Genomic DNA, 25800 nt, shown 5'->3' on the forward strand with positions numbered 1-25800 from the left:
CCGCGCAGGGATTCGTCCAGTGCCAGCACGACGTCGTGGTCTTGGTCGGTCGTGACTCCGACCCGACTCCTGCCGGTTGTATCGCGTTTCGATTTCGCTTCGTTCCAGGTCTTGCGCCATGCCACTGCCAGTACACTCACCGGACGGGCACGGCTGGTGCCGCCGGGCTCATCCTAAACGCCATCACCATGCATGTGCACGAGATCAGTGCAGGGAGGGCGCTGCAAGGTGTTGTCTGCGCGGTGAAGATAAGCTCGATGGGTCTTAGGCAACGTGACGAACGGAAACGCGAACCACAACAGCGGCAGAGCGAGCTGGGTTTATCTGTCAGCACGGACGTTTCTATTGCTTGCGTCGCGTGCAATGGACACGCGCTGCACCTGAACATCACCCGGTGGACGCTACCACGTGCAGAATCACAGCTCGCGCGCAACCTAACATGGAAACCGCAGCGAAACCTTCCTGATCCGTCGCTTTCCAGCCTCGCTCGAGACATTTTAATGAAGGGTTGCATTCAATCAAAGCAGATCTTGAATTCTAGTAGGTTGATCGATCTCGGTCCTGAAGGGGTTATGATCTTTGATGCTTGAGAAACACACACCACAAAATGCCTGGAAAGATTCGTTTCAAAGGAAAATACCTGGAAAGATTAAAAGAACGGCGGGCGTGGAAAGGAAATAAAGGCCGCCGGCAGATAAGGCCGGCCGGCCGGTGATATGACCCCCCTCATCTCTGCTTCGCCTGGCCGGTTCCTCCATCTCGGCCCACCGACCTCCACGGCCACGAACGCTACGCCGCTTTATGCCGGCGTGACCTGTCGTCGTCGTCGTCGTCGTCGCCATCCCGATCATGGCGCGCCAGCACGCCACTAGCTACTGTGGACGTGACGCCTCACCTTGATGATCTATCGATCGGTGTGTCGTCTTCTCCTTTCCGCGCGAGCGGACGTGTACCTGCCTGTCGTCTCTTGCCGGAAGCGGCCGGCGGAGAAGAAACTGGCGTTAGGTGCCGTGCGGTGCCTCGTCACGCGACGCGAGCCAGATCTGGGGTGGTTTTTGCACCGGCGAGCGGCGACACGGCACCGGCTGGCTTCGACCGGAGTTCGGAAAGGGTTCAACGGACGCGGAGGCTCGGGCGTGCGGCGACGTCGGTTTTGGTCGTCTTAGGCCAGTCCACATCACTATAGAAATTACACAATCCATAATTTCTTAATGTGGTTCGTAATAAATTTATCATCTCTTATCTCAACCAATCATAATTGTTCCTCATCAATTATGAAGACACGATCTTCTCATAATATAAAATTTGGCAATGTCTAGTGTATAGGTTCTTGTGTTGACATTAGGCCTTACATAAGATTTAATTTCTTACTTTTTTTTTCATTCTCTCTCACTTAATATAGTGCCACATAAGCTAAAAATCTTATGTGGTAATACAATTAATGTTACGGAAATCATCTTAATTGGAGGGTTGGGACTGCTCTCGGAAAGTGGGCGACGACGCATCCATAATGCTGGATCCGCGGCTCCGTATTCTCCATTATTGTTTGCTAATTTCTGCGTGTTGTTATCCCCCAGTCTGTGCATTGAGCCGAGCGTTGGAGCTTCTCGATGCCACCGCGCTCAAGATCCCATCAGCACCGTCTCTAGCCGATCATCAACGAGGCACAGCAAAATAATACTCCCTCCCGTCACAGTTTGGACATCAACACAACACGCCTCCAAAAGACCAAAACAAACTCAACTTTTGGTTTTCGACATATGGGAAAAGTATATACTTTGAAAGAAAAATGTTTTTTAGGCGAAACAACTCTTATAATTCCCAAATATCCAAAGGAAATTGTAACTGAACTTTCAAATGATAGGCTTTGTGCAGCCCAAGACGCCACCTTTTTGTAAGTGGAACTGGAGTACTCATTGGACTAGTGTGTAGAGATAACTCCAAGTTCGATCGGTGCAATTGTGGCCGCTGAAACAGCTAAGCAGGGCTAAGGCAACAGAATAACAGAATCTCAAACTGAAACCAAGCACCGTGTCAAAAAAGCATCCGCTTTCTTACCGAAGCCCTCCAAATGCACTGACAGGTGGTCGAGCGGCTGAGACGTCTGCGGCCGAGGACAACCGTACCACGGAGCCTTCCGGAGTTCAAAGACCCCAAAAGTCAGCACCGCACTTCGCAAAAAGGCCCACCAACCGCCACGGGGGGCGCCGGGGCTCTCCCTTCACTATTTAATAGAGAACCAGCCAGCTACGGCTGTGACACAAACGCAGAGATCAAACACTCTCTGAGCCTCGGCCTGCGCAGCTACACTGCAAGAGAGAGGGGTCCCTGCCATTAGAGTCACTGCTCGTGCTCTGCCTTAGCGCCCTTGCCGAGGAGGAGGAGAGGGGATCATCAGGAAGGCATCCCCGTCGTCGCCATGGCTCTGCTCACCGACCTCGTCAACCTCGACCTCTCGGACTGCACCGAGAAGATCATCGCAGAGTACATCTGGTGAGCGTTGCCGCCTTCCCCTCTCGTTGCATCCGATGATTTTCCATTTCGATTTTCCATTTCCGTACGTCAGTCACCATGGTTGTTCGTTTGGACCTTGCTGTGTTTCACGGTGTGTTTATTTTTACATGGAAGGCAAGCAAAGAAGAATATATATTCACTGGCAGGAATTTCCATGACCATCTTACGGATGCTGTATTAAACAATTTAGAAATGCTTGTATGAATTATGCTAGCTAGTTTGAGAGAGAGAGAGAAGGAACTTCTGAATTGTGGCTTTGTTGATTTTTATCATGGACTCTAGCCGGTTGTGCACCATCATTTGCCTTTTCAAGATTGTTCCAAAATGCTGGTGTCAACTTGTTCCCCTTCACCAGTAAACTAGACACGTCTGCATGTCTGTCACTCTTAGGCCGTACTAATCCACTTGTAATTCCACCTTTGTCTGATGCAGGGTTGGCGGTTCTGGGATGGATGTGAGGAGCAAAGCCAGGGTCAGTACATTTTTTTCCTTCCTCCCTGATAAGTGATAACCATGGACCCTTATCTTGATACAGTTTTCTTTGCATGATATGTGCCGTGCAAGTGTAACTTTTGAACCGTGACAAGTTTTCAAGTGCCACGAAATCTCAAAAAAAAAAATCAGTACTTTTCAAAGTGCGTGACAAGCTCCTCTGACTGCCTTTTACTCAGACACTGTCCGGACCTGTGGATGACCCTAGCAAGCTTCCGAAATGGAATTTCGACGGCTCCAGCACCGGCCAAGCTACGGGTGACGACAGTGAAGTCATCCTTCGGTACCATACTCTTGACCCCACCCTTAAAGGCTGTGCGTCTTGTCGTTCAATAGTTGAACTAATTCGCTTTCACAATTTTATTTTGGGTATCAAGTCCTCAAGCCATCTTCAGGGACCCATTCAGGAAGGGGAAGAACATACTGGTAACAGACCCTCCTTCGATTCACATCTGCAGGTTTTCTGCAAGAATGTTGGCCATGGGTATGGAGATGATCTTTTTATCTATCTTTGACCTGTGTGCAGGTTATGTGCGACTGCTATGCGCCGAACGGAGAGCCGATTCCGACCAACAAGCGGCACGGGGCGGCGAAGATCTTCAGCCACCCTGATGTTAAGGCTGAAGAACCATGGTCAGTATCTCCAGCATTCTGTAGTCCTGCACAGATTGAACTTATTTTGTCGATATCTCATTGCATCAGATGGTGTTCCTTATGGTGCATCTGTCCAAATTCAGGTTTGGGATTGAGCAAGAGTACACGCTTCTTCAGAAGGACACCAACTGGCCTCTTGGCTGGCCATTAGGCGGCTACCCTGGCCCTCAGGTAGCTACGCATTTCTTACAGCACAAAGCTACTTTTCAGCATAATTAAAAGAGAAGAGAAAAATTAATTCAGTACCTCCTAAAAACCATAGCTTTGCAATAACCATAGCAGAGTTGCTAAGCTTATAGATCAATGATCGTGTCCATGCTTGCCAACATGCATGCACGAGTTTTAGTAAATTCAGTGAGCGGTGGTCATGGTGTAACAGGGACCTTACTACTGCGCCGCCGGAGCGGACAAGTCGTACGGGCGGGACATCGTGGACGCGCACTACAAGGCCTGCCTCTACGCCGGCATCGACATCAGCGGGATCAACGGGGAGGTCATGCCAGGACAGGTACAATTCTACTCTCACTGCTATTCCGACGGGTTTTTTTCCCCCCCGGATGTGTTGGCGTCATCTGCTGATGGGGTTTTGCGTGGACAGTGGGAATTCCAGGTTGGCCCCGCCGTCGGCATCTCCGCCGGCGACCAGATCTGGGTGGCTCGCTACATTCTTGAGGTAGACCTGCTTGCGTTCGGTTCGGATGAGACATGGCGTGCTGTGTCGGTGTGATTTGCTAATGTGACGTGCGTTTTTGTTTTCCCTGTGGTTGGCAGAGGATCACCGAGATCGCCGGTGTGGTCGTCTCCTTCGATCCCAAGCCGATTCCGGTGACCATTATTTCTTTACCAAATGCGCGGGTTTTTGGTCTGTGTCTGAAATCATCCTGCTGATCTTATATGTCATCTTTGCGCATGTGACTGCAGGGAGATTGGAATGGTGCTGGTGCTCACACCAACTACAGGTACAAAACTAAAGCCACTAGTACTTAGCTGGATAGTGAAATCTTGCTCTGGGTAGTGAAATCTTGCGCTGTACCGTGTTTTAATCTGCTCCCTATGTGATGCGCATCCAGCACCAAGTCGATGAGGAGCGACGGCGGGTACGAGGTGATCAAGAAGGCGATCCAGAAGCTGGGCCTCCGCCACCGGGAGCACATCGCCGCGTACGGCGACGGCAACGAGCGCCGCCTCACCGGCCGCCACGAGACCGCCGACATCAACACCTTCATCTGGGTGAGCGCGACGAGACCGCAACCAATTGCACATTTCTTTCAGTCAGTCAGATCACACGGCCCTCCTCTCTTCCTCGCATAACAAAACGTACTCATCTCTCTCTCTCTCTCTCTCTCTCTCTCTCTCTCTCTCTCTCTCTCTCGTGTCAGGGTGTTGCCAACCGCGGCGCGTCGGTGCGGGTCGGCCGCGACACCGAGAAGGAAGGCAAAGGTGAGGCAGGCGAACGAAACCTTGGATGGATTCAGGAAGTTTTGGTGGGTTTATGCGGCTGAACCGTGTGGGTTTTTCTTGGTTTGTTTCAGGCTACTTCGAGGACCGGAGGCCGGCGTCCAACATGGACCCGTACGTGGTGACCTCGCTGATCGCGGAGACCACCCTCCTGTGGAACCCCAGCCACTCCAACGGCAACGGCGTCGCGGCTCCCTGATGATTCCGCGATCCTGCGGAGGAGCCACGGGTTTCTTCGTACCCGAGTCTCTGCGTCTGCGTGTGTGTGAGCCGCGCGGCTGCGGAGATGACGATTGAGACTGACGCTGTCAGACATCTTCAGATAATAACAATAATAAATTGCCGTGTGCTCGTTCTCGTTGTGTGTTTGGACGTGCAGAATCAGCTTCGCGCCTGTTTGGCTCTGGTCTGTCCTTGATGATCTCTTATCATGCATATGCATCTAGAAAAGCTAAAACGTCATATAATGATTGATCTTTAAAAAATAAAATTATGTATCTAGAAAAGCTAAAAATGAAAAATGATTGGTCTTGAGACAAAATTATGGACAACGTCGTAGTCTTCAAGAAACAAAATTATGGACAGGAAGAAGCACAGAGCGTCTGATACTCTGATCATCACTGAGTCAGGAACAGAGCATGTATCAGAGCTAGCGATTTCCATGCCCAGATGTTTACTGCTCTAATTTACTTCTACCACTGTAAGGCAGGGGATTGAACTTATAACATGAAATTGGCAATAATATCGTCCAACAACTAGATTAAGTGCAAAGACCAATTTAATTCGACCTCAACCCAGATAATCTCCCGGCATCCATGATTTACGATCACTTACTACGAAGGCAGGATTGGCACACAGGGAAAGGTTGTCACGTCTGACGATTCATAGCACAGGCTCAACACCAAGCAGACCACAAAACAACAGTGACGAGTGTACACAGGTGGGTGAAGATTTTGACATGCTCAAACAAACAAAACACATCTGATACATTACGAGGAGAAACACGCTCCCAATTACAGCACTGTAACAAGATTTATTACCGCATGCTGTGCCAGCGGCAAGTCTGCAGTATGGGCAATAAAAATACATTTTATTCACTGGTGAGATGCAACAGAGGGGGAAAAACTATCAAATACGAGGCCGGAATGAAGGTTTGTAAGTGCCTCAACTCATTCTAAAACACAGGTTCTTCAAAAATTTATGTGATAACGGTGGGGGCAGAGCGGCCCGTGTACTCTTGCATCTTGGAGAGCTTGAGTGCAACATCAACCTGAGATGGATCACAAAATCAGTAAATCAGTTCCACAAAAGTACCGAGCCATGTTCATCTCTGTGAGCCGAAAGAATACACAGGGGAGATATCTTACCAGTGGAGCAAGGGCATCCGATGATTCCCTGCCGGTCTTGGATGAATCCTTCTCGTACTGCTCGATGTAGACACGGATGGTGGCACCAACAGAACCGGTTCCAGAGAGACGGAACACCTAGAATGCCACGAAACCATGTCAGTTCACCAGCATGTCTTGCAATCAGTATGATACAATCCAAGCTATCAAATATATCCATCTGGCCAAAGATGAACCCAGCATATTATTAAGGATTATTGCAAAAATGTATGGTTGCATGTGGGGTGTGGTTTATACCCTGCTTCTTTTCTTTGGGTTCAGGAAAAAAATAGAGGATATCTGAAACAACTTAGGTTTTTCACTCTACATACCAGTCGTGAACCATCTCCAAAGAGGTATCGGATACCCTGGTGCTTGGACACAGAGCCATCAACAGGATCCTTATACTCAAACTCGTCAGCTGCAACTACTTCGGAAACATCAGATCGGATCTCCTTGATCAACCTAACAAAGAGATAATTTAGACATGGTACACAAAAAATTAAGTTTTGTGATTGCTTGTATCGATTAAGAACTACATACAGCGCATATAACTCTAGGATAACAATTTAAAATATCACTTGCATAGTTTGTTTTGGGGAAAATACTAGTTCTTTTTTATGTACCAAAGTCAAAAGAATATTCACTTACTTGTTAACATCAGATAGTGATGATTGCATGCTGACTAGATTTGCCATAAGCTCCTTAGCAGCCCCTGCATCAACGTTCTTCACAACAAACATGTACAATTAGCATGCTATCTTAAGTGTGGTACACATGCAAGATGCATGTAAAAAAAAGGAAGTACCTCATAGTCATAGCGTGTGTAATAATGGCGCCCATAGGTGGCCCAGTGCTGACGAACAATATCTTCAACAGAGACAAGCTTATCTCCTCCTCCAAGGTTGTCCTTGTTCTTGAAAGCAAGAATAGACAGCCACGCAAGCACAGCCCAAATACCATCCTTCTCACGAATGTGGTCAGACCCTAACCAAAGTAGTAGATATTAACATTTCAACCATGTCTATGCTGCAATGCAAATATCAACGAGTCCTAGACTTATGGATTTATTAATGCAAATCACCAGCTAAAGAAAATGGTGAGAGCTCATTGCCAGAAAACATTAAGCCACTAGCTCCGTTCATTTACCAAACATTAAACCAATTATTTCACTGAACATGCCAATACAAGAGGCGCTGACACGTTTACTACTGTAGTCAGTATATATAAAAATGATAGCCACAAGTGTTTCCAAAAATTACCAGTGCCAAAGCTCTCTTCACCACAGATTGAGCACATTCCAGCATCCATCAAGTTCCCAAAAAATTTCCACCCAGTAGGCACCTGAGACATGGTTTTTTGTGTTAGATTTGTCTGATATTCAAAAATCTTACAAATCAAGGTCTTCAAAACTTTACCTCAAAGAACTTGAGATTTAAATTCTTCGCAACAACATCAAGAGCAGCAGATGTTGGCATGCTCCTGCAGTTCCACCAAAGGAACAGCATAAATTAGATATAGAGAAACCGTAAATGCATCTAAGATTTTACCAGATGAAAAAACTGGCACTAGCAGTCAGCACGTTCCAGATGGAATTATCACTGATATCTTAGACAGATCCATTGAGAAGAACCTTGCAAATCTTTCTTGCAAGAAGAGCACTTTGTAGAAGGAAACTTTCATTTTACTTCAGGCTGTGGTGAAGCCTACCACTTAAAAGCCTTAACTATAGTGAGAAATTTTGACAGCAACATGATCTATATGCTACATTGGCAGAAATACGGAGAAGAGTTTTTACCTGGCAACTCCCTTCAGGCCGGAAGCAAAGTAAGGAATTGACTGAACAGCATTGGCCGCGATAATGGCGACAGAGTCTGATGGTGTCACAAAGAATCTAGAACAAGAAAAAGGGAGCATCATGAATTCGTTCTGGTCCTTTTCTATATTCCAAAAACAAGTTTTCTACGAAAGATACTCTGACAGATCACACCTTTTACCCAGGATCATGTTTCGGTCAGCATCTCCATCAGCTGCAGCACCAAATTCAGGAGGCTCGACATTGGAGGATGACTTTCCAAGACCCATCCGTTCAACCAACTCTTTTGCATAGGTGAGGTTAGGGTCCGGATGACCACCTCCAAAGTCCTCCTGCAAAAACATAAGTGGTCAATTAATACCAAGCTGTATTCTTAACTACAACTTTGTGACAATGAAGAACAAATTACCTTCGGGACACAATTCAACAGTGAGCTTTCATCAGCACCAAGCTCTTCCACAAAGATGTGTTTGGCATAAGCTCCAGCAACACCATGCAGGGCATCATAACTAAAGTGCAAAGCAAGATTTTAAATGCACTACAATATGTGAATATGAGAATGGTAACATAGTTGCAGTTATAGGTGCATACCAGAATGTAAATTTTGGAGATGTCAGCAGCTTTTTTATTGCCTCAAAATCAAAAATTGACCTGCAATTGAATAGTAGTAATTAAATCATTAGATTCCCTTGTTAACATAACATAACAATATCCAAGAAATATACAAACAAGAAAATTCTCTCTTCAATAAAAGAAATACCAAAAAACAGTAAGCTACTTACTTCATTAACTTAATGTAATCTACACTGGAGTCAAAGACCTCCACAGCAAAGGGACCTTCAGGTCCACTGAAGCTAGAGACGCCGATTTCAGAAATATCAACCTGCAGTAGGAAAGTAAAAGGAAAAAATGAATATTCCAATAACTTGTCAAAACAAATAGCAAGAAAACATTTAGCAGGGTAGCACTAAATCATACATCTGGAAGGTCCTCGGAGATAAGGTATTCAGAGATTGTCGTTGTATTAGAGAAAATCTTGTCGGTAACAGATTCAGGGGCAGGCCCACCATTTCCCATGTTGTATTTGATCCCAAAGTCCTGGAAAGTTCAGTGGGATGTATTCAACACATAGAATAACGGTGGAACTTGATTTGACAGGGATAGCAGCAGCAAAGTTGGTACCTCAGTGGGACCACCTGGGTTGTGGCTTGCTGTTAAGATGAAGGCACCAGTAGCCTTCGATCCCTATTATCCATGCGTTTATAAAACCAATAGTCAGGTAACTTATTACAGCAGTGAAAAGAAGTAATGAGTAAACATGTTTATACTTCTAAACATTGTCCTTTATTAATCAAACTTACATCTTCACCAATTCTTTCACGGATGACAGCAGATACAGCTGGAGTAGACATGAGACTGTTTTGTCCAACCCAAACACGTCTCACTCCATTGGCAGCAGCCATTTTTGTTATGATCTGTAACAAGCAAAATAAATGTTATTTCTTGCCACCATTATATCTAGCATATGAAAACTAAGACTAAATATTAACAACAAAAACTCGACCACAGGAAGAAAACAACACCCAGAATCAAGACGCCTGCCATGCATGGACTGCTCTGGTCTCTGCTAGTAAGTTAGCATCATGGCATCAAATGAAAAGTGCACAGACTAGTTTACAGCAAACTACTGCATGCTGTAGTATCTAGCTAGCAAGCCAGGCATCTAATGAATCAATATCGGAATTGAAGTCTACAGCAGCCCGTATCAAAACAGTATAAACATTACATAATTGGATTTATAGAAAGGATTTAAGGGATATGGAGACTATTCTAAATCACCTGAACAGCATCTTTTGAGAAATAGCGGCCATCACCAGAGACAACAATAGTCGCACCTATAAGAAAGGAAAGGAGAGGTGAGCAAAGACTGCAGAGAAAGATCAAGGGATACAATGGAATATTTTGGCTAGGGCAACTGCATGTCCCATTTACAATTCAATTGATGAAGAAACAAATGCATGGAAACAGCACAACCATAATTTATTAAAACCTTGTGTTATCCTCAAAACTAGTTAGGCCCAGTAATACCAGTTACTGTACAGTACACAGTTTACTTGGCTAATCATATTGGATTATATGAACAAAAGAAAAGCAGAGAGAAAGTATGTTTAACTCAGGACTGGTACTTATTTGATAAGCAACTTGCCTTTAACTTCTTCAGCAGGAAGGGCATTGAATGTTGATTGGACAAAGTTCTGCAGATAATGAGGCTGCTGGAATACAGTAACCTGGTAATAGTAACAAAAGATTAATCATAAGAAAATAGCCTGAATTTTACAATGCTACTGATAACATTATAACTACTAAATTCACAGAAAAAAAATCTGATGAAAAATTCACTAGCATCTGCAATAAGTAATCAGTCCTACATTTTACTTGATGCGGAAATAAAATCATAAAAATTAAAATACTCTTTGTTCATTCCCATGAAGAGAAGACTAGTTGGCTAGGAGCAAATACAATGCTCAGGATCACAGTAAAACAAGGTATGTGTAGAAACACTAGAACTTTAAGCTATCTGTGCAGACAGATACAATAGACGTGGCTGCCTCAACTGGAGGAATAGTCCATAGTTCTACCCTGCTAAATAGTAAAAGTGTATTGTTTTAATGTTTTTCCTACTTAACGCTGTACAGTAGGATGAATAAACAACCATGTGTAACCAATCAATATTGTGTTAAAACATTAATTTGGTAAGATTCCATATGGACATTGGAATATACCACATTGGAGATCCATAGACATGAATTGAGAAATACTCAGGTCACACCTCAAGAAATTTGCACCGCATTTGGATCAAGACAATTATCAGAATTGCACCATCACATCCAATCAAGAAAAGGCTGGGAGTCCAAGATCAAATTTTAATATATCGCAACATAGTTCCACCTCTTTACAACACCAAGTCACCAACTACACATTTAAGCCAAGGGTGTCAACAACAAAATAAAAAACCTCTGCCTCATCCCATTTTGGAAATACACAATCCAATCAAGCCTCATAGCCACGACCCACTCAAGCATGGACACATGAGGTGTTATTAGATTATAATTAACATCAAACAGACCCAACCAGATGCAGCAAACCATGGCTGAACAGTTTTTTCAGTGAGAGACCAAAAACCATATGATCCAGTACAAAAGCTAGGAAAACAGAGGTCCTGATTATCATCTCCAGCCACCTAAGTCGGTAATCTAATCAGTGAGATCCAGTAACAATTAGCCAAAGCTGATCAATGCTCGTACGAATCTTACGGATCAAAGCCATGCAAGCATACAATTCAGATCATTCTGTAGGAACCAATGGATCAGGCCAGCAGGCATGCTCCGAACCACACCTGTCCACAACCTGCTGCACCTATCAACCGCAAGCAAACGCACTACCGCGGATCACGATCACGGCAGCGGGGTTCCCCAGCAGATCCAACCGAAACGACGGATCGAACAGAGCCCCGAGATCCCGAGCGAGATCCGCAAGGCGGCACGCGGCAGGAAGCCAAGGCTGGCGCGCGGCGGATCCGAGGCACCAGAACAGAGGACGAACCCACCGCATCACAGAAACAGAGAGATCCAGATTTGGGCCATAGGAACGTAGAGGGAGATCGGTAAGCGAGAGAGGGCGAGGGCAGGAGGGAAACCTTCTTGCGCAGGCCGGAGGTGCCGGGCTTCTGGCCCTCGAAGGGCGTGGTGGCCTTCTTCGTCACACTGAACATGGCTGGGCCGCCGACGATCCGCCGCCGGTCGCCGCGCGAGGCGAGGAGAGGGGTGGGGCGGAGGAGGCGCTGGTGGTGGAGGAGAGATCGGGAGTGAGAGGGCGGGGAGGGAGTGGTGGTGCGATGACGATGGCGACGAGGGCGTGGCGGTATTATAGCGGGGGAGGGCAGGGAGCAGGAGCACACAGGAGGGATCATTCCGTCGTTCTCCTGGCTTCTTTTTTTCCCGTTCACTTTTTATTAAAATTTCCTTCCGGCGTGGCCCTTTCTGGGTTGTGTATCCCGCCGCTTCCTGTGGACGTGAAGAGAAAGACTGCGATGGAAGAAAGCGGGTGATGGAATCTGCCGTTTATATACTGTGGTACTAGGTGGCTGTAGTTTCCATGTTTCGATTTTGTTGCCACAGTATCATCATTAGTCTTCGAATAAGTCATACAGTGTGCGGTTTCAACTTTTGAGGGGTTAGCTTGGAATTTAACAACTTGCTCATCGTGAATGAGCATGGGCTTCCTCTGTTAAGAAAATACCATGGGCAGTAGCAGTTTGCATGTTTGATTTTGCTGCTACGCGTTCTATAGTCTTAGGACAAGTCAACTACAAGTGGTTTAACCTGTGCTAATGTGCTAAAGGGTTTAGCTTTGGGGGTCAACAAGTCATAGTTTTTGTGTCTTCGATTTTGAGCAGCAGCAAAAACGAAAGTTTGATATCACAATTTAAAGCGAATATGGAAAAGTGTGATAAGGCCTACGTACTCAAAAGAAAAAATACTACTACTCGTATAGTTTATTATTGAATAAATTACAGTTTCACTGATCTTTTTTCGAGTATAACTCCACTGATTTGTAATAATAACATTTTTGAAAAAAAAATGGGTGACAACGAAATCATCATGAGCTCTAAATACTTTGAGCTGTGCTTTTGTTGCAGTTCATGCATTAGGTACTATCAAATTAGTTAGGCGCAAAAGAAAAAGGAAACAAAAGTAGTTTGTTTTTTAAGGAGGTACTATGTCATATCCTTCCAACAAAAAGTGAGGAGTTCTCTCCTTTGGTAGCTAACTGCACCAAGCTGTAATTTGTTGTTCGCAGCAAAAACGAGAAATGGGCCTGCAAAAGACAATAGTAGCATCTGTGGAAAATATCAACAACCCACATCTTGCACATAGCTTTTCTTTAGCTTCATATATATGTTCTACAGTCCTGACAAACAAAATACATTTTTAAAAATTTGCAAAAGATTTTTTTTGTAAATGTTGCTTATTTTTAATTAGGTAAAATAAGGTTATTGTTCACATGATACACTTGTGCAAATGATGCATTCCAAAATATGAGAATCCTTACGATCGAGCTTTCCGAGCAATGGTTGTATAAGGCTATTTAATATGCGCACTACAAGATTAGTTCTACATATAAAAAAAGAAAATATCTTGTCTTTTAAGCATCCTCCCAACAAAAGGAACGCGAGGTTCTCTCTTGTAAAAGCAAGTTGCGGTTGCACACATAGCTGTGCCTCGCTGTTTGCAGCAAAAGCAAGAAATGGGCATGTAAAAGACAAAAGTAGCCCGGGATGAACTGTGAGAAATACCAATGACCCACATGCGATGATTTGCGGCACATATCTAGGCATCTAGCTCTTCCTCAAGTACAAAAGCACCTGGTTTTGCATCCTTGTTGTCTTGTTGAGTAGTAGCTGTCGCCTAATCAAACTCTTCATCCCACTACCTTACGCGCAGAAAGCGAACTAAAACCAGGGATGGCATTGACGTATGCATGTACGTACCAGAAATCGAAGTAGTGCGCGATGATCCGCGGGAAAGAATTGTTCCGATTCCGTGGTCGTGAACACGACGTTTTTCTCAGATAAGTACCACCAGATTATTTCCCGAAGCAAGGTTAGATGTAGCGCCCGGTGTGGTCACCTGTGATCCGGACGTCGCACTATGCCACCAGCGCGGCATCTGATTCGACGGTGACCGGCTACTTAGGCACCGACACCACGTGTTCCCGAGATCGTCGGGCGTCGGTGGACCGACCGGACCCGAGTCCTCGTGAAGGCCGAGCCTGGAGCAGAGGAGAGCCTGAGCGGGCTGAGCTGGCGTAGCTTTTTTTTTTTTATCAGGAAAGGGTACGCTGGAGGCTGGAGCACAAGCCGGAATGGGCCTTAGTCGTCCTGCCGTAGTAAAAGTTCGGTCCACCAAGCCCGAAACTCGTCGGTGGGTTAGGCCGAATGCTTTCAGATACATGACGAACAATCCAGTGTCCAGCAAACCAAATCGAGCCCAGGACGGAAATAGCATCGTCGCCATTGCAATGAACGGGTTTTAACTTTTAAGTGCTTCTCTCCCGGCGACGCCTCCACATCTCGTCTCCCAGATCAGGCGGGAGGCGAAACCAAGGTGACTGAGCCCTCCTTTCCCCTCCTCCTGCTATAGCTACTTCATCCATGCGCAGTCCTGCTAGCTCATTAGTGTTTCTAGTGGAGTTCGAGTCGTTTTGTTTCCACTCAGAGTCGGAGGCCTCAGGTCGTTTGTGCTGCTCGAATCGGAAGTTTTGTTGCGCTAATCTTGATGTAATCTATGTCAATTCGTTGGTTTAGAGGGTCCTTGACAGTTCTCTCTCTGACTCGTCCGTCCGATCTGTAGAGATGCGGTGGATTCCTTCCTTGTTGACTCAAAGCGGTTCCAGACTCCTCTGTTGACTCAAAGTCCGTTTGGTAGAGCTTCATGATTCTGATTCTCCATAGGAGCTGATTCTTCAATAAAAGTGATTCCGTGGCTGAAAGTAATTCTCTTTTATTCTTTAGCATAAACTTTTAAAAATAGGAAGAACCACTTCACAGAATCAGGAGAAACTACTTTTTTTCAGCTCCCAGCCTCTTAGTTCATTTCAGATAATCACCTCACAGAATCAACAGAGAATCATTTCTCTCTAAAAACTATTTGGCAGAGCTCATTCTGGATTTAACAGAGAATCAGCTCTGGGAGCTCTGCCAAACGCACCCTTAATTTGCATGTTAGGGGCCTATCAAGTGGATATGCTAGGATCCTTTGGTGGAACTGATCTGTTTACTCAGACCTGCTGGTAGCTCCGAGGTTCAGGGTAGTTATGTTTATGGTCTAGTTTTGGTAGTTTCATTGCCGATTTCTGTCCATTTTTATTATTTTCATAATGTTAAAATACTATATCTGCTTCTCCATGTCTTGTTACATGAATTCGTTGGGTAAACTATGCATTCCTTTAGGCATCATTTTTTTTTGAAGGTTAGAATTGTCTGCTAAATGTTTGTCTAAATTAATATTCTGGTGTTTCCCTATGCCCGTTCTGATAATCTGTCTGTATTATAGTGTGTTTTTTGAAGTGGTATTGTACATGGTACACCCTGCAGTTTTTTTTTATGAAATACACCCTGCAGTTTTGCATGTCTAATATTGGATCTCCTTGTTTGTTGTATGTATTAAGGATTAATTTAACTCCTAGTAGCTCCCTGCAGATGCTTTCTTAGTTGTGTAATTTGCTATGTACAATTAAGATAATTCACTTTATTTTTTCTAACTCTTAGAATCTGGGTGCGTTCTTGGTGCCTATCCACTAGTTTGTTTTGATATTCATGTAGAAGTTAGTTACAATTTCTGTCCAATATCTTACATGCTTTTGGCCTGTTATTCTAGCCCAAAACCCTCTCGTTCCAGTCGGTGGTGCAGCGAGGTGAGCAGCACAGCGGCGGAAGGATGGCGAAGGGTGGCGGTGGCGACGGCGGAGGATCTGGCGCGGAACCGGCCGGCGGTGCTGTCTCTGTATCGGCAGATCCTGCGGGCGCTGAACTCGCCGGAGTTGCCACTGGGGCATGCCACGCGGCTGGCGAAGAAGGCGGAGTGCCGTGCCACGTTCATCTTTGGCGCCGAGGAGAGGTCAATCCACAACATCCTGGACCTCCTCGACGCCGCGCGCCACACCCTCGGCCTCCTCAACCACGGCCGCCTCGTCTCCCGTAGGGAGGAACGAAGAGTCTAGCAAGTCTAGCTGTTCTCAATCCCCATCGGTATCTCATCTCCCAGCTTCCTTCATAGGCCCAATTGTAAGACTTGGTGCTGCTGCGTGCTGATAAATGGCTAAAATTGGTGTAGTCTGTTCTAGTAAGCTACTGCTCCGTATCGCGACTTGTTTCCATGCAGACTGGAGAAAGGGTGTACTGCAGTAAATTGCAAATTGAAAGAAAGAAGTTTTTCAGTATGAAACTATTAACGTGCTGTCACTTGAGTCATCGAATAGCCGGTGTTCTCTTCTTAAATTTGAGATTGGTATGCATGGTTTTGGAGGTACTCTGCAAAAATTGAGTAAATTGTAGCATGGGGGGTATTAGCATTAGTAGCACGCCTTTGTGCTATCCAAATGATTGGTGCATTATGTCATTGCTTTTTGCACAAGTGTTTAGATTTGCAATTCGTGTGATCAACTGCATTTCACGTACCAGAAATATGCGGCCCTAAGAGCAACTCTAAGTGTCTAAAAAAATCATTCCCAAAACTATCTACTTGGGGTCTACTAAAAATTTTTTCTCCTAAAATTATATCATCCTACAGCAGATTACTGACCACATCAGCACGTGGACCCCTTGGGCTCCAACAGCTATCTGCACGGTCCAGATGCCCGGTCAAGATTTTACACGGCGACCTACATTTCCAAAATCAAAATTTTAGCTGCCCCAGGACGCGCAGCTGCTCCCATCGCTGTCCCCTTGCTCTTGCTGGCGGCGCGCCAGCATCTCGGCGAGCGCGCGGGAGTGCGCCACTCGGGGTTCCCCGCGACGCAGCCTCCCGGAACATGGCCTCGACGCGCGCCAGCGAGTCGTCCGCCGTGTCCTCCACCGTCCGGGCTGACACGTCCTCGTCCCGGTCCAACGCGCCGCCGTCCGTGGCACGCATGATGGGCTTCCTAGTGTCCGCGAACTCCACCTCCGCCAGCGGCGACGGCTTGTGCGTCCGGTAGTACTCCCTGTCCTCCTCCCTCACCTTCCGCGCCGCCGGGCGTCGCCTCCTCGCGCGCGTCCCGCGCTGCGGCGCCGGGCCCGGACGATCGGGGAAGGATCGGAACTCGCGAATATACGCGGGGCGATGGAGTTATATTTCACGTTCGCGTATTTTTATGGGAAGGTGAGGGAGCTGTTGGAGGTAATTTTTTTTCCTAAACAAAATTTTGAGATAATTTTAAGGATTTTTTTTGAGTTGCTCTAACGTAACTGGAATGGCTCGAAAGTTCATCATGAAAGCCGGAGCTGAGTCTGGTGGAGGCTGGTGGGCCTTAGTCGTCCTGCCGTAGTAAAAGCTCGGTCCACCGAGCTAGAGGCCCAAATCATCAATAGGCCCATGTAACGTAGACTCCGAAACTAAGAAAAACGTCGGTGGGTTGGGCTGTATACTTTCGGATAGATGACAATCCAGTGGTCCAGCAAACTAAATCGAGCCCAGGACGGAAACAGCATCGTCCGTCGCCACTGCAATGAACTACAGACATGTTCACCAATCACCACCGACCTGATAGCAGGCTCACCACAGAATGAAAAATACCCCCAGGCTAAGCTAAGCATAGTTTAGGTTTGTTTTCTACTACTACTATGCTGCAAAACCAAAGACTGCAATGCAAGGCCAACACCTTCGAGGGGGGACAGAGTCATCGGGACCTCGGGTACCACTCCGCGCCCGTGCAGGAAGGACGCTCTGACGGTACGAAGCAATGCAGCGTCGCTGTCGTCTGCGTACAGCCGCAACCTTGTCGCCGCCCGCCGGCCGTATCAAGTCAGCACGTGAAGGCGCGCGACAAGTCGTGCTTGGCAACCGGGGAACGGCGCATCGGAGGCCGACCCCGCCCGCTCAACGGCTCAAGCTCTCAAATTGGCCGGCGGGCGCGCGCGCGATGGCAACGTGAAGTCGTGAACACGCGCCGCGCCGCGCGGCGTCGCCACCCTCCCCGCCTCTCTAGTCCCTACCACTAATTCACTATCAGGTTCACCGGCGAAACTTGTCCACGGCGCCGTGCAGATGCAGACTGCACAGATCTGCCGGGGCACGCCCGGTCACAACTCGCAAGGATGACGACGCGCTGACGCGCGGGAGCTAGGCATGCAGTGACCTCACACTCTCACGGTCACAGCAATAATAATGCAGCATCGGACAATAGTGGGACGAACCGGGAGCAAAATCGGATCATCAGCTCTCGACGGCAAGTGGGCAACAGCGCACACTCGCGCCGCTGCAATAAGGTGAATTTTGAAAGAAGAAAAGAGGTACGATGTGAACAATAATCGCCTGGTACCGGATGGGCGTACGTTAGCAAGTTTGCCTTGCGACGAGTAGTAGTTTACCAGTTCAGCGGTCGAGGGCTACCATTTTGAGGTGGACAATCCAGAAGTGCAACGACCTGTGTGCTCTTTGGATCCTTGATCCGTGACATGTTGACTGTTGAAACTTGAAACCCGACTACGGAGTGCAGACAGACTCTGTGTTCCGACTTTTACACGCGTCCTGCAGTCGTCTACCCGTGCGTTGCACCCTACCAAATGTCGATCACGCAAACCATCCACCATCCACGCGACCACGAGAAGGTCGTCCGGTCGTCAGGCTGGACCGGGTCGGCCGCTGTTCGCCAAGGCTTCGGTGCCGACATGCGTTGCGCATTTGCCGCGACGAGCCGCCATTAAAACTTTCTTTGCGCGGGCACCGATACGCCGCCCGCCGGCTCGCGCGGCGCGGTGACCGTTCCCCGGCTTCGGCTTCGCCAGACCCGGCGGCCGGCGCGTTACGACGCGACGCAATTGATTAACCCTCTACCGGCAGGCCGCACGAGGAGCCGCGTGGGAGTGGAGCGCGAGAGACAAGGCGGGCGCCGCGCGCGTCGGGTCCCGCGGCGCAACGGCGTCGGGTCGACGTCGCGCGGGGTGCCGTGCCGTGCGCCGGCGATACACCTCGCGATTCGCTGCGGGCGCGAGTCCAGTTTGAAAGGCTTTTCGTCTTGCTGGTGCCGAACACAGGAGATGGTGATACTTTTTCCTCCGAGCGAGATCCTTGGCCGGCCCATTGCGGAGAACATGTGACCCCGGAACTGGGCCTCATGTCGTCGCCTTTCACTTTCTCCCTTTTCCACTCACTGCGAGCTTTTGCCCTTTTCTTTAGTTTAGCGAAGTGGATTCCTGACTTCCTGCAGAGAAAAATGCTAGCGACGGGGTTAGTTTAACTTCCAACTTTTCACGCAAGAGATTCCAAAGGGGCTCGTCTAGAGGAGCTCGAGCGTACTCTACTTGATTGACACTATATTTTCCTGGGCTATGGATCCAATGACATGCAACTGCTGGAGATGGAGTTGAAGTTGAACGACACGAGCGTGTCACATGGTGGATGTGATCGCAGGGCTGAAGCAGCCGAGGGGAAAAATTGGAATCGAGGGACTTGTGGCCGTCCTCGAAGCACAGAGAACTTGTAAAACCTAACTATGCTCCACTTCTCAACCATGTGCTTTTATCAAGATGTACCAGGAGGTACAAAATTATAACTTGAATGTTGATACATAAATACCTAATACAGTAACTACCTACTCCCTCCGTCCCAATTCTAATTTTTCTAAGACAGATTAGGGTGACGTGAAAAGATTCTAATACCCTTATTTGTTGGTCACATGCAGTATGTTTTGGCACGCAAATCAGATCTAACACTTAATGAGGTAGGTAGTTAGATCTATTTTTTAGGATTGTACTCTTTTGTGGGATTTTTTTCAAAAACTAGAATTGCACTTTTCATAGGACGGAAGGAGTAAATAACAATAGATGTACCTCAAATGTCAAATATTGATATATCCTATGTTGCAATTGGTGATACATTTTGATAGACCGAAAGAAAAACTCAGTTACGCGATAGGGCATTAGGGCCGGCTGATACACATGCATTTAAATGTATCCCTTCACGTTAAAAAAAAGGGGTATCCCGTATCCCTTCCAAAGAAATTGCAAGGCAAGCAAATCGAAGTAACCGGTGCGCACAGTTGTCAATTTGAGCGGGCCAACCAATTTGCCGAGAAAGGGTCCAGGAGGGGCGCGTCAAGCGCCATGCATGATTTATTCCTACCAAGTTCACCAACAAAGTACAGCGTCAAAGTGCGTGACGAAAAAACTGATGGTGGCGGCCGATGGTCTGTCCATCATCAGGCGCCACCCGTCTCACGAAAAATCGTTCAGAGTCCACTGGGTAAGCGAACGGTTCTTGCCTACCCGGCCGGCCACCGCCCGGCCGGGCGCACCATCGATCAGCTCAGCTGGTTGCTTATCGGGAACGAAAAGCTCGGTACGTGGACGCGACACGCAAGTGATCCATGGCGGTTTTGGCCAGGCAAGGCCATGTTCAACGCGGGGACGCAATTTCAGCTACGCGCTGCACGGCTGTACCCGAAACAAGAATGGAATCGGTATACGCGCCTGACGTTCCCGTAAATTTCCAGCGCTAGATAAACGGAAAGCAACATTTATTTAGGCCAGTTTTAATGAAGTTTCCTTGTATTAAATTTTATGTCACATCAACAATTTTGTTGACTTGACAAGATTATTTATGAGAAGAGTTTTATCGGATTTGAGAGGAGTTTCGTCCCCATGATACTTCGCTGTTATAGTTATCTAATTTTCAATCTTGCTAACCTAATAAGAGGGTGTTTGGATCTTTAATCCGGACAAAAATTCATGTCACATCGAATATTCAGAGGCTAATTAGGAGGGCTAAATATAAGCTATATAAAACTAATTACATGGACGGAGGCTAATTCGCGAGACGAATATATTAAGCATAATTAATTCATCATTAGTACATGTTTATTGTAGCATCACATTGTCAAATCATGGAGTAATTAGATTCAATAGATTCATCTCGTAAATTAGTTCCTATATGTGCAATTGGTTTTATAATAAATCTATATTTAATACTTCTAATTAGTATCAAACATCCGTTTTTATAATTAATCTACATTTAATACTTCTAATTAGTATTCGATGTGATAGGAATTTTTAGGAGGTTCTAAGTGACCAAACACCCCTAACTCGTATACGCGTACTAGGACCTTCAGATTGGAGTTTAATTATGGGCATTATGGGTAAATCCAGCATTCTAGCTGTTCATCACCACCGTACCAGTAGGAAACCAGCAAAACCTGCCCAGTATAAACCGGTCAATTAACCCGCCCCGGCCGGCCGGTAGTGGGCCCATCTGTCAGAACCCCCCGCCCCCAGCAACAGCCAGGCCTGCTGCACCTGCACGCGAAACAACACGCATTTGTTGGTTTGTTTGTTCCGGGTCCAGCCGGAGTCCAACGCGCCAGCACGGCACCGTCCCCTAGGCGAGTCTGAAACCAACCACCCACCCCGGCAGTGCGCAGCGCACGCGCACCCCGCCGCTCTCCGCTCCCATTCCCACAGCCGCGCAGCACGGCGGCACGGCGCTCCCGGCCCCGTCCGTCGGATCCCCTCCCCGGAGAGGAAACTGGAAACCCCATTCCCATTCCCACCCAGGTCCTCGCGCCACCCCGTCCCTCTCGCCCGCGCCCCAGCCGCCCACCGAACCCCAACGCCCCGCTCTACTTCAACACCCCCTCCCCCGGAATAAATCCCGCGCCGCGAATTACCCAACTCCCCGAGCCCCAATCCGCGAAAAACGCGCACGGGACTTTTTAGGGTTTTTCTCCCCGCACGCCACCTCTTCCCCCTCCCTCCGCCCGCACACGCAGACGCGGCACCCGACTCCCACAAACCCCCAAAACGCCAACGCCACCCTCTCCCTCTGCCTCGCGTCACCTCACCCCGGCCCGGTCCTCTCTCTCCACCTTAGCCGCCGCCGCCGGGATGCGGTCGCCGCCGTGCCGGCCCCCGCCGTGGGGGCCCCGGCGCCTCCATTCCGCGCTACCCCTGCTCCTGCTCGTCGTCGCGGCGCTGGCGGCGCGGGCGGGGGCCGACGACCTGGCGAGCGACGCGCGGGCGCTGCTGGCTTTCCGCGACGCCGTGGGGCGGCGCCTGGCGTGGAACGCCTCGGGCGCCGCGGGCGCCTGCTCGTGGACGGGGGTCACCTGCGAGAACGGCCGCGTCGCGGTGCTGCGCCTCCCCGGGGCGACGCTCTCGGGGGCCATCCCCGCGGGGACGCTCGGAAACCTGACGGCGCTCCACACGCTCAGCCTCCGCCTCAACGGGCTCTCCGGCGCGCTACCCGACGACCTCGCCAACGCCGCCGCCCTCCGGAACGTTTTCCTCAACGGCAACAGGCTGTCCGGCGGGTTCCCGCAGGGGATTCTCGCGCTCCCGGGGCTCGTCAGGCTCGCGCTCGACGGCAACGACCTGTCCGGGCCCATCCCGGCGGCGCTCGGCAGCCTCACGCACCTCAAGGCCCTGCTCCTTGAGAACAATCGATTCTCCGGCGAGATTCCGGATTTGAAGTTGGAGCTGCAACAGTTCAATGTCTCGTTCAACCAGCTGAACGGATCTATCCCGGCCGCACTTCGGTCACAGCCGCGCTCCGCGTTCCTGGGGATGACTGGCTTGTGCGGCGGGCCCTTGGGGCCTTGCCCTGGTGGGGTCTCCCCTTCCCCTGCTCCAGCGGGGCAGACTCCCTCGCCGACACCTGTGCCCAGCGGGAGTGGCGGCGGCGGCGCCAGTAACGGCGGCAGCAACGGTGGAAATGGGGGACGAAGTGGTCATAAGAGCAAGAAGCTATCTGGCGGCGCCATTGCCGGAATCGCCGTAGGCTCCGCCTTGGGAGCCGCGCTTCTCCTCTTCCTCTTCGTCTGCCTCTGTCGCAAGTCTGGGGGCACAAAGACACGGTCTCTGGAGATGCCACCCCCTTCTTCCACGCCTGTCGCAGTGGCCGGCGGTCGGAAACCTCCTGAGATGACGAGCGGCGCGGCTGTAGCGCCGTTGACGACAATAGGCCACCCTAATGTTCCCATCGGCCAGTCGACATCCGGTAAGAAGCTGGTCTTCTTTGGGTCAGCGGCAGCTGTGGCACCATTCGATCTGGAGGACCTGCTGCGTGCTTCCGCTGAGGTGCTCGGAAAGGGAGCGTTCGGGACGACGTACAAGGCAGTGCTTGAGTCTGGGGCAACTGTGGCGGTGAAGCGGCTCAAGGACGTGACTCTTTCTGAGCCTGAGTTCCGTGAACGCATTTCCGAGATTGGTGAGCTTCAGCACGAGTTTATCGTGCCGCTCCGTGCCTACTACTACAGCAAAGATGAGAAGCTGCTTGTATATGACTTCATGCCCATGGGCAGCCTTTCTGCGGTCCTGCACGGTGAGATCTTTGTTTTTCCGAATTGTTTGTCACAAGTTTCTGTTGCATATTACTTTGATTATACACTAGAACTACCATTTGGTTGTACCTGCATTTGCTAGTACCATTGCTTTGTGTTATTCTTCGGTGGTGGTGGTAAGGTATTGTTTGATTTCTTCACACATGTTTGTTGTTTAGGAGCTACTCAGTATTGTTTTTTGTTTGAATATTTATCCTCTGGTGGTATAGCACCCTAGATTTGTCCTGGTCTAGAGAGACCAAGTCAAATTCAGTTGGGATCAAGGCATCATTATCTGCTTGATATCTAAATCATTTGAATTCTGGGTGATTATTTATTGGGTATACTAAGTCGTATTCATTGTTGACTCAGATTTATGTGTTAACTTGTGTGATGTGAACATGGAAGCTTTGTGATAAAAATAATTGTCATCGTGCCAAACTCCCCTTTCACGTTATTGGTCCCTCACTGTTTCTCAAGTTGAGAATGTTTGAAGTAATTGATTTTGTCATCCTTGGTTAGTTGTATGTTCTTCCGAAGGTCATTTTCATTTTTCAATTTATTTTTTCTGTGCTCTCTGCTTGGCTGTTAGACTATTCTGGATTGATTAAAGAAGATAAACACTTGAGGTCATTGTAGTTTGTGCGATGATATTTTATTCGTGTAGATGTTCTTTGGTGCTCTTACGTTTGCCATCTTATTAATTGTGTCCTATGACCATTTACGTTTGCCATCTTATTAATTGTGTCCGTTGACCATCAGGATGCAAGGGGTTAAGACTCTGTCTCACTGAAACTATCTGACTTTCTTTTTGTTGAACAGGTAACAGAAGTTCTGGCCGTACACCACTTAACTGGGAATTAAGGTCAAGCATCGCCCTAGCTGCAGCCCGAGGCGTGGAGTACATCCACTCAACAAGCTCAACAGCCTCCCATGGCAACATCAAGTCATCCAATGTCCTCCTGGGTAAATCATATCAAGCACGTGTATCAGACAACGGGCTTACCACTCTTGTTGGTCCATCATCTTCACCGTCTCGCACCACTGGATACCGTGCGCCCGAGGTTATTGATTCCCGGAGGATTTCTCAGAAGGCAGACGTATACAGCTTCGGTGTTCTGTTGCTTGAGCTGCTCACAGGCAAGGCCCCAAGCCAGGCTGCTCTCAACGATGAGGGTGTTGACCTGCCCAGATGGGTGCAGTCAGTTAATCGCTCAGAGTGGTCTTCAGAGGTGTTTGATATGGAGCTCATGAGACACCAGAATGGTGAGGAACCGATGGCTCAGCTCCTGCAGCTTGCTATAGACTGCGTAGCACAAGTCCCAGAGGCCCGGCCATCAATGGCGCATGTTGTTATGCGATTAGAGGAGATCAAGAAGTCAAGCGTGGCCTCAAACATCGAAGGAGGTGATGATCAATCTTCCAAGGCTGAATCGGAGGTGCCCACCAATCCGTTCGCTCCTTGATCTTGATTGACTTGACAGAGGAATCGGCTATAACTCTAGCTCGGATTCGATCGATTCATGCATTTGATGAATCCTATCTTCAACTGAGTCGACTGTTTTTTTTCATCTTTTAGCCTATTGAATTTAACGGTTAACCTGATTGTCATTCAGTAGCACAGGGTGCTTGGCACGCTGTGCTGCTGAAGGTGATTGGTGGTGTGTTTAGGGACCAGTTCTAAAGTGTGATTGCTAAATTGCCGTGCTCATTCTAGCCTTGATTAGGTTGGTTTTAGCTTAGTAGCTGCTGCTGTCTTCGTCTTATCCATCCATGTGTAATTACTCAGCCCCATCTAGTCTTTGGAATTATTTTTGCCGGATTTTTCTTGAAGTTTGCTTTTTCTGGTGGCCGATGAGTGATGTGTTTTTGTGGGGTTACGATTTGCAAGAGTTGGTGGGCTACTGACCTACTGTTGACTACTGGTGGTGGCAGCATTGTCATCGGTTCGTGAAAGCATAGCCTTCTCATGAAGTCGTGACCTGGTGCCACGGATCATGTTGAAACCTACGGATCATGTTCTCGGCGAGACTGTTTTGAAGTTGGAGTGATTGGTTGCCCTGCAGCGGCCCCTGCCTGCCTGATATCTTGATGAGCAATATAGTGATGTGCCCGTCGACGAGCACAATTTGGCCTTGCTCATTAATAGTATCTGACATAGTACTCGCTGATAATTCAAACCGGGTGGGGGCTGCGCCTGCGCTGCCCACCCACAGAATTCAGAAACCGCGAAATATCAGCGGCTCACGCCCTGGATTCTTGCTCCAAAATTGGGTGGGACGCGTCGAAACTGCTGAACAAACTGCTCTTGGTTAGTTTCTTCCCTCCTATTTTCCCTGATTCTGGTAGAGCGAGACGCTCAACAAACCGACCGACTTTTTCTCGTCACGAGCGGACGCGTTGCGCATG

At 48.2% G+C, this 25800-nt stretch overlaps 3 protein-coding genes across 3 annotated transcripts; 2 read left to right on the forward strand and 1 right to left on the reverse strand.

Annotated features, from left to right (window-relative positions):
* The first annotated feature begins 2245 nt into the window (after positions 1-2245).
* On the forward strand, positions 2246-5486 carry LOC101754854 (glutamine synthetase cytosolic isozyme 1-3). The gene is made up of 13 exons (XM_004981936.2): positions 2246-2493; positions 2947-2986; positions 3186-3289; positions 3384-3432; positions 3533-3639; positions 3744-3831; positions 4040-4168; positions 4259-4333; positions 4432-4485; positions 4582-4619; positions 4731-4890; positions 5040-5100; positions 5193-5486. The coding sequence occupies exons 1-13, from the start codon at positions 2420-2422 to the stop codon at positions 5315-5317; spliced, it is 1104 nt and encodes a 367-aa protein (XP_004981993.1). The 5' UTR covers positions 2246-2419; the 3' UTR covers positions 5318-5486.
* Positions 5487-6059: 573 nt separating this feature from the next.
* Positions 6060-12266, reverse strand: LOC101755255 (phosphoglucomutase, cytoplasmic 2). Its single transcript, XM_004981938.4, has 18 exons — positions 12017-12266; positions 10526-10607; positions 10159-10214; positions 9681-9794; positions 9502-9564; positions 9298-9417; positions 9102-9202; positions 8911-8970; positions 8729-8828; positions 8494-8651; positions 8302-8397; positions 7922-7985; positions 7766-7847; positions 7312-7490; positions 7155-7231; positions 6836-6968; positions 6486-6602; positions 6060-6388 (listed from the first exon to the last, which is right to left on the reverse strand). Exons 1-18 carry the CDS (start codon positions 12089-12091, stop codon positions 6317-6319), a joined length of 1749 nt encoding a protein of 582 aa, XP_004981995.2. The 5' UTR covers positions 12092-12266; the 3' UTR covers positions 6060-6316.
* Positions 12267-21743: 9477 nt separating this feature from the next.
* On the forward strand, positions 21744-25240 carry LOC101755931 (probable inactive receptor kinase RLK902). Its single transcript, XM_004981939.2, has 2 exons — positions 21744-23393; positions 24214-25240. Exons 1-2 carry the CDS (start codon positions 21959-21961, stop codon positions 24855-24857), a joined length of 2079 nt encoding a protein of 692 aa, XP_004981996.1. The 5' UTR covers positions 21744-21958; the 3' UTR covers positions 24858-25240.
* Positions 25241-25800: the final 560 nt, after the last annotated feature.

Source organism: Setaria italica, chromosome IX, assembly GCF_000263155.2.
Source record: "Setaria italica strain Yugu1 chromosome IX, Setaria_italica_v2.0, whole genome shotgun sequence".
In the NCBI taxonomy this organism is placed as follows: Eukaryota; Viridiplantae; Streptophyta; class Magnoliopsida; order Poales; family Poaceae; genus Setaria; species Setaria italica.